The sequence below is a fragment of the Rhinolophus sinicus genome, chromosome 16 (assembly GCF_057876585.1).
Source record: "Rhinolophus sinicus isolate RSI-liver-muscle chromosome 16, RSI-T2T, whole genome shotgun sequence".
Classification (NCBI taxonomy): domain Eukaryota; kingdom Metazoa; phylum Chordata; class Mammalia; order Chiroptera; family Rhinolophidae; genus Rhinolophus; species Rhinolophus sinicus.
The window spans coordinates 192,274,240-192,289,342 of NC_142516.1; the positions used below are offsets into that span (position 1 = coordinate 192,274,240).

At 45.7% G+C, this 15,103-nt stretch overlaps 1 protein-coding gene across 12 annotated transcripts in view; it reads right to left on the reverse strand.

Moving 5' to 3' along the window:
- Window positions 1-15,103, reverse strand: part of ARHGEF10 (Rho guanine nucleotide exchange factor 10) — a 114,871-nt gene that overhangs the window by 70,359 nt on the left and 29,409 nt on the right. For all 12 annotated transcript variants that reach the window (XR_012495418.2, XR_016019279.1, XM_019737575.3 and 9 more), the window contains one exon: window positions 635-784. Coding sequence is in view for 10 of the 12 variants with exons in the window: in XM_019737575.3 (XP_019593134.3) it covers window positions 635-784 (150 nt within the window). In the remaining 2 variants the exon portion in view is untranslated. The remainder of the gene's footprint in view (window positions 1-634; window positions 785-15,103) is intronic.

Below are 15,103 nucleotides of genomic sequence, written 5' to 3' on the forward strand. Positions count from 1 at the left end.
CAGCCGTCAGGGCCACAAGCCCTTGGGCTGCAGGCTGGCAGGAAGCGGTGAGCCCGAACCCCACCTCACGTGATGCCAGGGCTCCTGGAGGTGCCCAGGCAGTGGGCCTGGAGGGGGCGTGCGGGGAGCACCCGGCTCAGGGACGGGCGGCACGCACAATGCCTGGCAGCTCCCAGGACGGCTTGTCCAGGAGACGGTAGGTCAGAGCTGCGAGTAGGATCTTAACTGTGTGAGGTCTATTACGGACAGAAACGTGCAAGGCTGGCCCCGCCGCCCATCTGGTCAGCAAATAAAGCAGCCAGCATCACCTCCAAATGTCAGAATATACATTAAGCTCCTACATTTGACTCATCTCAAATCACATTAGTGTAAAAGTACATTATGTGCTGCAGTGGCACGCGGACGAGGCCTTTTTCAGTAGAACACAGGAATACCCGCTCCCTGCAGAGTATAAACAGAAGGCAACTCCCAGAGACGGAAATCATGAAGGACGGTCCAAGGACGAGAGTCAGCCGACTCTGCATGCAGTGCTTTCAGACCTCGCAGAAACAATACCCCTCCCCAGCAGGTCACCAATCCGCGGGGAGATGAGGGGGGGGGTGGGCCTGGGGTCCGGGGCCGCCTGGGGACTCACCTGAGCTGCCGGATGTGGCGTCTGTTTCCGCATCACCGGCCGAGGGGGCGCCTAGGGCTTGTCTGTCTGCTTCTGGAACTTCACCTCCGCTGTCAAAATCGAACCGTTCTCCCTCCTCCTCATTGTTCCTGCCGCATTTCACCTCGCTTTCTAAAATTAAAGGTAACACGACTTACACTTAACATCTATTGCTGAACAAAGACAGAAACCAAAAGGGGCGGGGATGGGCGGCGGGGCTGACCGCTGCCCCCACTGCATTCGCACTGAGTACTTTTTACCAGAAAAAAAGACATGGAATTAGGCTTCTGGGTCAGCGGCTTCCACGTCCTTTTATAGGCTCTATACCTCACAGTTTGAAAAGGAAAAGAAAGGAAGAAGAAAGGCACCTTCCACATGTAGACACGCACACCATGGACTAGGAAATCCGTTTGGGAAAACCAAGTCCTGAGGACATTCTGAACCGCTGGGCGAGGGGCTGGGGGGGTAAGTCCACAGCTCCCATTCGGTCCACAGAATGGTTTGTCCGTCCACTGCTCCTCCCGGCAGGGGCCGCCATCCTGAGGGCAGAGCTGCCTGTTACCCCTCTCATGACAATTCTGTCCAAGATGCTGTTTGGGGATGGCGGGAGGGGACACAGGATTTGTAGGTGTGAGGGCTTGCAGGTCACAAACAGGATGATTTCTCATGCAGACTTTGAGAAGACACAGTCAGCTGAGGTTCCCTTGGAGGACCAGGACACTGTATCAGCTGTAAGCCCAAATCACTACGGGGTGACTTTTCTTTAAAAACTTTTTTAAAAAGAAAAATGCAGAACTGGAATTAAAATGTTGTGAAATAACACTGAAATCCTCTATGTTGACCTGTGTTTTGTATACATTATATATATATATAAATACTTTAAAAGTATATTTATAAATATTTCCTTTAAAAAGAAATGGGTTGGGGGGAGGGGGTTGACACAGTGTGAGGGATATAAATGATAAACGTCTAAGTATTATTTTGTTTTGTGCACCTGAAACTAATAAAAAAACACACAAAAAAAATAAATAAATAAAAAATAAAATATCAGTCAAAAACAAAAAGACAAAATAAATGACTTTAAAGATGAAAAGATAAAAAACGAAGTGGGTGAAGGTGGTCAGAAGGCTACAAAGTTTCAGTTATAACATAAATAAGTCCTGGGGATGTAATGTACGGTGTGGTAGCTTAGTGGAAAAAAACACCATAATTTCACGCTCCATTGTCCATGGGAATTTTACACTGGAATGTAAACAACTGAAAAGCACAGCATGTGAGCTTAGAACTTTGCTGTGTGCTCCTGCCATCCAGAGGGGCACCTAGCTTGTGACCCTCTGAGAAGGACGTCACCGTCAAAGAGGACACACACCTGACACCTTGCACCAGATCAACAGGGGGAAACCGCTCACTTTCAGTGTCAAACAACGTCTGGTGGCCAAAGATGAAGGGAAAGGGAAAACAAAACGAGAATAAAGGAGACTTACGGTGGAAAGTACAACCAGTTTAAATACTTAATGGGTTTGCTCAAGCGTGTGGGGTCCCCACCCCATGTGGATCATTGCTTTCCGTCACATGGAAGTGCTTCCCCACCCACCCCAAAGGCAGGGGGACCTGCTAGGACCTGCCTAGGCCCACCAGTCCCATCCCTGCCAGCCCTGGGTGACAAGCTTGTGGGGTGCAATGGAGGGGGCTCTGAGAGAGGGGATACCACCAGGGTGGCTGCATGAGGGCATCTGAGACAGGCCTCCTGGGGAGTGACCAATGGCGTGGATCCTGTACCACCAAGGGCTTTGCCCACACAGGGGCAGCTGCGTGTGTGCCATCTCTGTCCTGTGACACAGATGGCACTGAGGTGACACCCCCAAGGCCAGTGTGCTGGGTGGGTCACAAGGGAGGGAAGGAGCCTCTTTGCTTCATGTCACCCCAATGCCACGCCAGATGCCCCCATATCGGAAGTCACATGCACTCATTGTGCCACACGGATGGGCACTCAGACGAGCCACAGAACATCAGCTGGGTCCCTGAGGGGACGCTCTGCAGAGCTAATTCACGCCTACACATTCACAAGAGGACCCTCAGTGATTCCGCTGTGAAGAAATGAACTCATGAAGAGAGGAGGGGACGGGTTTCCTGGAGACAGTGACCTCAGGCTGGCCTGAGCCCAAATCACACCCCTTCCCTGCAACCCGGCAGATGCCCTTCCCTGCTCCGGGGGCGGCACCCTCTGTCTGGAAGGGAGGACAGGCCACTGCAGGCCCAGAGAGCCCAGCTCCAACAGGTTGTGCAGGGCACCTGTCCCCACGCTGTCCCTTCCACAACCTTCCATAGCCGAGCTCAAAATGGCAGAAGCCTGTGGGATGCATGAATGGGAAGAATGGTGAGTTATCTTAGCAATGAAGAAACCCTGACACTGGACAGAGGTTGGCCTGGGGAGAGGACCCAGGGACGCCTCTTGCTCGCAGCTCCACTCAATGCCATGAGCTGCCTCAGCATCAGGTCACTAAGCATGGCGCGTGTTAGGGCTACGTGTCCTTGTAAAAAACATTCCAAGGAGGCCTGGCAGCTGGAGTTGCCCAAAATGGCCATGTCTAAGCACGGGGTAACTGGGAGCGAATATTTAAAATTAAGATTTTAAAGACAGAGTATTTCTCGGAAGGGAAATAGAAAGACAAGTGTCTACTTGAGTCAGTCTACAAACTTCCCTTCCAGCTGGGGCCTTGTGGTCCAGATGAATCTTTGGTGGTTGGTCCAAAAAAGAAAACTGTTTTAAACATGCGGTGTTTACTTTTTCCTTGAGTCTCTGGAATCAGTAATACATTCTAAAAGGGGCTTGTCAGGGAAATGGTTTTCATTTCGCCAATAAATAGAGAGAGGTCAAGGTCTAAAGGAGGAAGGTAAATACAGTCTAGCTCCCTTACCTGTCTTGGGGGCGGGGGGCAGGTTCTCAGGAAGGACCTAAGAGGGCCACAATTTCCAACTCTCCGTGATACACGCGGGACCCCAGAGAGCATTCTGGAATACTTTTCACCTAGCTTTTAAATATTTTAAAAGGATGATAACGACAAATGTTTAAATGGAATCAAGAAGCGACTTCCGAAAAATATTTTTTGAGCACATAATTCTGATACGCATGGATGTGGATGTGTTTCTGAGTGATAAACTGGCAACAAAGAGCCTCACAACGGTGTATTCCCTTTGTCCCAGATATTCTATTATGACATAGTTATCTTCAGGAAATAATGAGATCTTTACAATACTTAACTACAAGAATATTTTGGAAGAAACCACTTAAATATCATATAATGGAAGATAGATTTTTCAAATTCTGACACATTCATACAATGAGATAGTATGAAACCGTTAAAATTATTTTGTTGGTGATGTCATAAAAATGGCAGCGTGAGGTGAGCCTCTGGAAATCTCCCCTGGAATTTACAACAAATTGAACAACTGTAACTCCACAAAGGACTCCCTGCACAGCAGACAGGCAAGATGAAGAGACCCACTACAGAATTCACCTAAAGGTGGGTGAATCTCGTGAGCGGGGGACTAGGGAAGGGAGAAGTGTGGAGACGGAGCCGCGTGGGTGCAGGATGCATCCCTAGCTCAGTGCTCTGAGCTCGCTGCATCCCAGAATTACCGCAGCTGCAGGAGAGGGAAGAACTCGTACTGCTAGGGCTCCGCTTGTGGCCCACAGGGCTGAGGGGGCAGCATATAACACGGCTGAACCCAACGCTCACGGCAGAGACCTCGGAGCAAAGACTGAGGGAAGAAGGCTGAAAACGGTGGTTTAAGCCTTGACTGCCACAGAAAATGGAAGACTTAGGCACTGAGACTAGCCTCCCCCTCCCTACCCTCCCAGAGCTTGTCCCGTCCCCACCTGCCCAGTGCTAGAAGCGGAAGAGTGGCAGTGTCAGATCAAAAGAACAGAATATTTGCAGTTCTGAGAACTGTGGTCTGCAGACACGGTCTCACAGCCCAACTAGTTCCACCAAAGGGAGGGAGCCGTGGAAGCAGAACTGGCTGTGGTGGTGGTCGCTGTCATTGCTCTGGGCCACCTCTCACAACCCACCCCACTCCTGTCCCCACCTATCTGGGCGGATCCCTGCAGGAATAAACAGAGCTGCTGAAACACACAGGCTATTAATCTGGTGCAGGAAGAGCTTTGGAACTTCAGAAGCTCTCCGCATCCCCCCACGGACGCAGTGCCCTATGACCCAGGCGAACTGCTCACAAAGGAGAAGCCTGCCTTCCACGGAATCCCCCCATTGTGTGCGAAGCCATAATAGTGCAGAGAAAATATAACACTACAGTATGAAAGAGAATAAAAGGCTGCAGTCAGGGAGAAAATAAAACATTCTACCAATACCTACTGGAAAACAAAAGAAAAACCTCTTTCTATCAACCTGTTGCAGAACCCACTCCTGTAGATGTCTAGGAAGAGAAATAATAAATCACTAATTGCCATGAATAACCAAGGAAACAAGACAGCTCAGAAAGAAAATGAAAACTTTCCAGAAAATGAACTTTAAGATATGGAAATATGTGACTTAAATGACAGAGAATTCAAGATAGCAGTTCTTAGAAAACTCAACAAGATGCAAGAAAACACAGGCAGTTTAATGAATTCAAAAACACAATCAAAGAACAAAATGAACATTTTACCAAAGAGATTGAAATTTTGAAAAAGAACCAAACAGAATTTCTAGAGATTAAGAACTCAATAAAAGAAATGAAGAATGAAATAGCCAGCTTAGGTAGTAGAGTTGACAAGATGGAGGAAAGAATCAGTGACATCAAAAATAGAAATCTGGAAATGACATGGATGGAAAAAGAAGGAGACTTGACACTTAAAAGAAATGAAAGAACTCTACAAGAGCTTTCTGACTCCATCAGAAAGAGCAATATAAGAATAATGGGCATAACAGAAGGAGAAGAAAGAGAGAAGGGAACAGAGAGTATATTCAAACAAACAGTTGATGAGAACTTCCCAAACTTGTGGAAAGAACTGGACCCTCGAATCCAAGAAGCAAATAGAACACCTAATTACCTCAACCCCAACAGGCCTTCTCCAAGGCACATTGTATTGAAGCTGTCAAAAATCAATGACAAAGAAAAAATCCTCAAGGCAGCCAGGGAAAAGAAGACGGTAACCTACAAAGGAAAGCCCATTAGATTATCATCAGATTTTTCAGCAGAAACTCTACAAGCCAGGGGGGAGTGGAACCAAATATTCAAACTATTGAAAGAGAGAAATCATGAGCCAAGAATAATATATCCAGCAAAGATATCCTTTACGTATGAAGGAAGAATAAAGACCTTTCCAGACATACAGAAGCTGAGGGAATTTTCTAACACATGACCTGCACTACAAGAAATACTGAAGGAGGCTATTCAACCACCATCAACAGGGACAATTTGGAGCAACCAAAACATAAAAAGGGGGAGAGTAAAGGCCTGAACCTGAATATGGGAATGGAGAAAGTAAGCGTGCTGAAGAAAATGGAATACTCTAAATATCAAACTTTCTTTTACATAAACTTAATGGTAACCACTCAAAAAAAAATCCAGAACTGAAATGTATAATGTGATAAAAGAAAAACAGAGGGAAAAATCATAGAATACCACCACACAGAAATAAGACAACAACAAAAAGGCAAAGAAACAATGGAGACACAGCCTTACCAGAAAACTAAAGATAGACTGACAGGAAATCCTCACATATGAATAATCACCCTACATGTAAATGGACTGAACTCACCAATAAAAAGGCACAGAGTAGCAGATTGGATCAAAAAACTAAACACAACCATATGCTGCCTCCAAGAGACACATCTCAGCTACAAGGACAAACATAGACTCAAAGTGAAAGGGTGGAAATTAACACTCTAAGCAAATGGTATCCAGAGAAAATCAGGTGTAGCCATACTGATATCAGATGAAACAGACTTCAGGATAAAAAAATGTAACAAGAGACAAAGATGGACATTTCATAATAATAAAGGGGACTATACAACAAGAAGACATAACAGCCATCAATATTTATGCCCCCAATCAGGGAGCACCAAAATATACCAAGCAACTATTAATAGAACAAAAGGGAGAAATTGACCAAAACACAATTATAGTAGGGGACCTAAATACATCATTGACAGCTATGGATAGATCATCAAACCAAAAATAAATAAAGAAATAGCAGCCCTAAATGACACATTAGATGAAATGGACATAATTGACATTTATAGAGCACTTCATCCTAGAACATCAGACTATACATTTTTTTCTAGTATACATAAAACATTCTCAAGGATAGACCATATATTGGACATAAAACTAACCTCAGCAAATTTAAGAAGATTGAAATCATACCAAGTATATTCTCTGATCACAAGGCTTTGAAATTGGATATCAAAAAGAAAGCAGGAAAAACCGCAAATATGTGGAGATTAAACAACATACTTTTAAAGAATGACCAGGTCAAAGAAGAAATAAGAGGAGAAATCAAAAGATTCATAGAAACAAATGAGAATGAAAATACATCCTACCAAAATTTTGGGGATACAGCAAAAGCAGTTTTAAGAGGGAAATGTACATCATTACAGGCCTATCTCAAGAAACAAGAAAAATCCCACATAAATAACCTCATGTTATACCTTAAAGAACTAAAAAAAGAAGAACAACTGAAACACAAGGTCAGCAGAAGAAAGAAAATAATAAAAATCAGAACAGAACTAAATGAAATAGAGTACAAAAAAACAACAGAAAAAATTAATGTGACAGAGAGCCGGTTCTTTGAAAAGATTAACAAAACTGACAAACCCTTAGGCTAGACTCACTAAGACAAAAAGAGAAAAGACACTAATAAACAAAATCAGAAACGAACGAAGGGAAATTATCATGGATGCCACAGAAATATAAAAGATCATCCAAGAATACTATGAAGGACTATATGCCACCAAATTCAATAACCTAGAAGTAATGGGCAAGTTCTTAGAAACATACAACCTTCCTAGGCTGAATCATGAAGAACTGGAAAATGTAAATAAACCGATCACCAGTGAGGAAATTGAATCAGTCATCCAAAACCTTCCCAAAAACAAAACTCCGGGACCAGATGGTTTCACTAGTGAATTCTACCAAACCTTCAAAGAGGAATATAATACCTGCCTTACTCAAACTCTTCCCAAATGTTGAAGAGATAGTACTCCCTAACTCATTTTATGAGGCCAACAATACCTTGATTCCAATACCTGGTGAGGATAACACAAAAAAAGAAAATGGCAAACCAATATCTCTGAAACCAAATTCTAGCAAATCAAATGCAACAATACATTAAAAAGATTATTCATCACGACCAAGTGGGGTTCATCCCAGGGACACAAGGATGGTTCAACATACACAAATCCATCAATGTGATACATCACGTAAACAAAATAAAGGACAAAAATCATATGATTATATCAATTGATGCAGAAAAAGCATTTGACAAGGTACAACATCTTGTCAAGATACAACATTTATGATTAAAACACTTAATAAAATAGGTATAGAAGGAAAATACCTTAACATAATAAAGGCCATATATGACAAGCCCTCTGCTAATCTCATAATTAACGGTGAAAAACTGAAACCCTTTACCCTATGTTCAGGAACATGACAGAGCTGTCCCGTGTCACCTCTGCTTTTCAACATAGTGTTGGAAGTTCTCACCAAAGCAATCAGGCAAGAGAAAGAAAATAAAAGGCATCCAAATTGGGAATGAAGAAGTTAAATTGTCACTCTTTGCAGATAACGTGATGCTATATACAGAAAACCCTAAAGGCTCCACCTAAAAGCAATTAGAAACAATAAACGAATACAGTAAAGTTGCTGGCTACAAAATCAACACACAAAAGTCCATTGCATGACTATATACTAACAATGAAACCTCAGAAAAAGATATAAAATTAAAAAGAAAAAACACACACACACAAAAATTCCTTTTGTAATTGCAACAAAAAGAATAAAATACCTAGGAATAAACTTAACCATGGATGTGAAAGACCTATATGCTGAAAACCATAAGACATTTTTAAAAGAAATTGAAGAAGACACAAAGAAATGGAAAGACATTCCGTGCTCATGGATTGGAAGAATCAACATAGTTAAAATGCATGTATTACCCAAGGCAATATACAGATAATATGCAATCCCCATCAAAATCTCAATGGCATTTTTTAAAAGAGATAGAACAAAAAAATCATCAGATTTGTATTGAATCACAAAAGACAAGGAATAGCAAAGCAATCTTAAGAAAAAAGAACAATGCTGGAGGTATCACATTCCCTGACTTTAGCTTGTACTACAGGGCAACAATAATCAAAACAGCATGGTATTGGCAGAAAAACAGACACACAGGCCAATGGAATAGAGTTGAGAACCCAGAAAATAAACCCACATATATATGGACAGATAATTTTTGACAAAGACACAGAAAACATATAATGGAGAAAAGACAGTCTCTTCAATAAATGGTGCTGGCAGAATTGGATAACCACGTGCAAAAGAATGTAACTGGACTGCTATCTGTCACCATGTACCAAAATTAATTCAAAATAGATCAAAGACCTAAGCATAAGACCTGAAACAATAAACTGCATAGAAGAAAACATATGTACTAAACTTATGGACCTTGGGTTCAAAGAGCATTTTATTAATTTGACTCCAAAGGCAAGGGAAGTAAAAGCTAAAATAAATGAATGGGACTATGTCAAACTTAAAAGCTTCTGCACAGCAAAAGAAACCATCAACAAAATCAAGAGGCAATTAACTGAATGGAAGAAGATTTTTGCAAACAGTGCCTCCAATAAGGGACTAATATCCAAAATAAACAAGGAACACATAAAGCTCAACAACAAAAAAAAAAACAACCCAATTGAAAAATGGGCAGATGACCTGAAGAGACATTTCTCCAAAGAGGACATACAAATGGCAAACAGACATATGAAAAAATGCTCAATATTACTAATCATCAGAAAAATGCAAATAAAAACCACAATGAGATATCACCTCACCCCAGTTAGAATGGCTGTCACCACCAAGACAAATAGTAGCAAGTGTTGGAGATGCTGTGGAGAAAAAGGAACCCTTATACACTGTTGGTGGGAATGCAGACTGGTGCAGCCGCTATGGAAGGCAGTGTGGAGGTTCCTCAAAAAGTTAAAAATAGAATTACTGTATGACCCAGCAATCCCTCTCCTGGGTATCTACCCAAAAAATCTGAAAACATTTATCCATAAATACAAGCGTGCTCCAATGTTCATTGCAGCTTTATTTACGGTAGTCAAGACATGGAAACAACCAAAATGTCCTTTGACATATGAATAAAGAAGGTGTGGTATATATACACAATGGAATACTATTCAGCGGTAAGAAAAGATGAAATTGGACCATTTATGACAACATGAATGGATCTTGAGATTATAACACTAAGCGAAATAAGTCAGACAGAAAAAGTAGAGAACCATATGATTTCACCGATATGTGGTATATAAACCTGAAAACAACAAAAGAACAAGACAAACAACTGAAAGAAAAAAAACCTCATAGACATAGATAATAATTTAGGGGTTACCAGAGGGTAAGGGGGGAGGGGAGTTCTAGAAAAGGGTAAAGGGGGTCAAACATATGGTGATGGAAAGAGAACCGACTCTGGGTGGTGAACACACAATGTGAGATATAGATGATGTAATACAGAATTGTACACCCGAAACCTATGTAACTTTACTCACAATTATCACCCCAATGAACTTTAAAGAAAAAAAATTATTTTGTTGAAGATTATTCAATAATAGGGAAAGAAGTTCCTGACGTATCAATAAAGGTTTTGTTTTTTTTTAATGGTCTTTTCGCATCACTCAATCGAAGAGAACAAACACTGGGAGGATATAGACAAATCGGAACTGCTGGGGCCCTCTGCTGGTGGGAATGTGAAATGGTGTCGCCGCTATGGAAACAAACCAGCACTGTGATTCGTCAAAAAGCTGAACACAGAATTACCATAAATCCAACACTCCTGATTCTGGAAGCAGGGAGTCTAACAAACTCTCCTTCACCAAGTTCCCAGGGTCCAAGAGGTGGGGCAGACAAGTGTCCACCGAAGGATGAACGGATAAACAGGACGCGTCCATCACTGCAACTGAGTATCACTCAGTCCTCAGAGGAAGGAGGTCCTGATGGACCTGGAGGACGTTCTCCTAGGTGCAGTAAGGACACATTCGCTATGACTCCCTGAGATGAGGTCCCTAGGGGAGTCAGAGTCCTAGAGACAGGAAGTAGGTGGGGGGGAGGGGCTGGGAGGGAGTGTTTAGTGGGGACAGAGTGCCCATTTGGGAAGATGCGCCAGCTGGCGGTGACAAAATAACCTTGGTTTTGACCATTTAACCCCTTTCTCCTCACACAGAGACCAAAATATAACACGCTGTCTGCTGCTAATGACTAGCACTTTCTCCCCTGTGCTTTTCTAAACTTTCCACAACGAGTACATTTCTTGTCTGTTTCATTGCTGTTTTTGGTTTAAGAACACATTTGTACTTGGCAGTTTAATCTTTGTGGAACATATTAATAGTCCTTTGGTGTTCATATTTAATTAAATTATAAAAACCACCCATTTCTTACAAGTTAGAAGAGAAGGTTTGTTACATAACCTTGAATTTAGCCTAACTAACAGAGTAAAAAAATAAATAAAAATCTAACATGGACGAGAGAACTACTATCTGCACTATTTGAGTCTTGTTGACTTACGTACTTTCTAACCAACTCCAATCGTGCCCCAAACAATAGGAAAACAATGCATATTTTAGAAGATATTTTTGCCTCTATCATTAAGTAGTCAATGTGTTTACTAAATAAACTAGTGAACACATGTTCGAGCAATAAATAAGTCTCTTTAACAGAAGAATAGAAATTTCCAGAATATTTTCCAAATACAATTGCTGGCATCTCCTTACATTCATGTTTGCCAGAGAAACAGGGCAGGAGAACAGCAGCAGCTTTGGAAATGCCCTGACAAGGAGAAAAGGCGCGTGTTGAGGCAGCCGCCACCGGGCACTCGTCAGCCACCAGCCAGCCCTGACTCAGAACCACATGCTTTTTCTTCTGTCAACACTGTTCTTCGGAAACTATATCTTACTACCGCTGAACTTTCACAACTAGATGGGATACACCTAGGAGTGGTGTTTGTGAAAGTTGTTTAAAAAATAAAGCTTTACGATGTGTAGAGGCTCTTAGATACCAGTGAGAGGAGAGCAGGATGCAAGCTCCGGGACCTACAGCACACGCTCCCTGGAAGGAGGACAGGGACCACTGTCCAGGGTCCCCAGGAAGGACAGCGGCTGCCCGCCAGGACAGGGGACCACGACCCCTGCAAGCACCTGGAAGGCAGTGAGCTCCTGAGGACAAGTGTCCTGTTCACCATCAGCTACACAGCCCTCCCGCGAAACCGACCTGCCCACCGCTCCACACACGCTGTCGAACAATGAACGAATGAATGAGTAAACAAAAAAGTGAGTGAGTGAGTGAATGAGTGAACAAATGAGTGAGTGAGTGAACAAATGAACAGATGAGTGTGTTACCAACCTTTTTCTGCCCAAAACACTCACTGCTCCCTAATAAGACTTCAGGTGGAGGCCCCGTGCACAGAATGGACCAGAAGCGTAAAGAGCCCCTTCGAAGGCTGACATCTTGTAAGCGCACGACACCAAGCAGCGACCTGGGTGCTCCCCTCGGGGAAGCCAGGCAGAGTCTGTGCTCCCAACGGCGGCGCCAGCAGAAGCCAGTGAGGGGCAGCTCCCCACCCTCTCACAGCGAGAGGAAAGGACCCCCACCACAGTGCTCAGCCCACCTCGTGGGGTGACACACATCAGAGTCCCCCCAGAATGCAGTTGTAGAAGCCAGCTGCCATGTGCACCCTGCTCTGGCAGCAAGCGTGGTGACCGCCCAGACTCCCTGACAAGACCAAGGGACCCTCCCATGAGCGCCTCAGGAAGACCGTGTCCTCACGGAAGTGTCAGCAAGACCAGCTGTCACACAGCAAATGTGTATGGAGCACTCACTCTGCTGCACACACTTGGGGGGCCTCATGGGACCTACAGGGATGCCCATGGCTCCTTCCAGTCCATGCGGCCGGGTGAGGTCCTGGGTGAAGAGCAACGTGGGGCACCTTTGAGAGACCTGAGTGTAGCTCACACCAGCATGAATGGAATCGTGCCCCCAATTCCTGTGTCCGCAGCCCCAGTACTCCCGAGTGTGACCGTGTCTGAACACTTCTCTGCGGATGCTGTGAGCTGAGACGGGGTCACGCTAGTGCTGGTGACCCCAATCCGGCAGGACGGCCTTCTCACCATAAGGAGGGAAAGACACACACACAGGAGGTCATGGGTGGCAGAGGCAGAGCTGGTGTTTCCACAAGCCAAGGGACATCAAGGGGTGGCAGCAGCCACCACAGTGGAGAGGAGATGACGGAGCCACCGGGGTCGGGCATTAGTCATAATGACCGCCATGTTTCTGGAAAAGCTTTTGGTGGATCTAAATTCAGGGGTCATCTGGCGAAGGGATTTTCTGGGAACTGGCTTGCTTCCAAAGCACACAAATGAAAGATGGGAAAGTGGCTGAGCCAGTGTGACACACAAAAGAGGCGAAGCACAGACAGGACAAAGCCCTCCCCTGACCCAGGAGCTGGGCAGCGATGGGCAAAGCACCAAGGTCGCCCCTGAGGACAGGACCAGGGGATGTGGAGGCTGCTGTATGCCACCTCCTGGAGCCGAATGTGGGGGACGGCCAGCTCGAAGGCCACACACTGCACAGGCTCAGCGCCCAGACCAGCACCCTGGTGCCACCCGCTCTGGCGTCCGGGCTCGTGAGCACAGCCCTCTCCCTGGAGGCCTGCCCAGGCCCTCCCCAGAGACCATCCCTCTGGCCGCGTCCCAGGCTTTCCAGGAAACCGCAGGCCGCACTGTCCTCAAGAGCCGAGAGTCACCAGGGCTAACGCGTCTCCAGCAGGGTGCCACCAAGCATCACCTGAACAGTGGCCACCTGAGCCAGGCCTCAGGCCTCGGCTCCCTCTCAGGCCATTTACATTTGTCAGGAAGCTCTTATCAGCTCCCCAATTTGAGCACAAACTTGTAAAGCAAGTTAAACAGAACATGTTAAGACCATTCTGTTGCTCCTCATTGCGACAGTATGTCCGTGCACAGTTTCGTTTATCCTGCACTCAAGGAGAGGGCTGACCACCCAACACCCCAAGCCCTAGAACTCGTCAGTTGGCAACAGGGCTGCCCAGCAGACCTCCCAGGACAAGGGACGTCGGTGCTGCCCAGGCGACCGCATCCGAGCAGCTCTGGGCTCCCAAATGGCCCGGCAGCCGGGGAGCCGAGCAGCCCCTCGTATTTGGTTCTGGTCTGTACAAACTGGGCCCACTGGCTTCCACACTGAAACACACAGGTCTGGTCTCAGGGAAACTGAGTCCGTGAACCATCCACACAGCCTGCAAGGCTCCCGCTGCCCATGCCTGTGGTCACGGGGTCTGGGCTGCATCTCAGATTGTTGTTGTTTTTCAGACTTCACTGTTCAGAGCAGTGCCAGGCTCAGAGTGAAACCGAAAGGAAGGTACAGAGATTTCCCGTATACACCAAACTTCCCCCCACACACACAGCCTCCCTCCATCAACAGCCCCCTAGATGGGACAGTTGTGACACCTGATGAGTCTGCACTGACATGTCATCACCCAGCATCCACAGTTCACATCAGGTCACTCTTGATGTCACTCGTTCTGTGCATTTGGATGGATGTGTAATGACCTGTATCCACCATCACAGCGTCAGAGGAGTCTCACTGCCCTAAACGTCCCCTGTGCTCCCCTGTTCACCCCTCCCCCAACCCCTGGCAATAACTGATCTTTTACTGTCCCCATAGTTGGGCCTTTCCCAGCATGTCACAGAGTTAGGATCACACAGTGTGCAGCCTGTGCAGACTGGCTTCTGTCACTCAGTCATATGCATTTCCGGTCCCTCCATGTCTTGTCATGGCCTGATGGCTCATTTCCTTTTAGCTGAATAATCCTGTCTGGATGGACCACAGTGTGTTTATCCGTCCCCTCATGAAGGCCGTCCTGGTGGCCCCCGAGTTCTGGCCTTTATGACCAAAGCTGCTGTAACATCGAGGGCAGGTCTGTGTGTGACGTCGTTTCAGCCCCTCTGGGTGAACACCAAGGAGCGTGGTCACCGGGTCCTGTGGTGAGAGGACGTGACGCTCAGGTTCGTAGGAAGCCGCGTGCCGCCCTCCAACAGGCCGCACTGCCGTGTCCCCCCAGCACCGGGCGCCATGGGCTCCGAGGCCGGCTAGGGGAGGACGCGTGTCATCGCTCGAGGGTCAGAGGCCCACACAGGGCAGCCATGCTCGGGGGGTCCAGCGCCC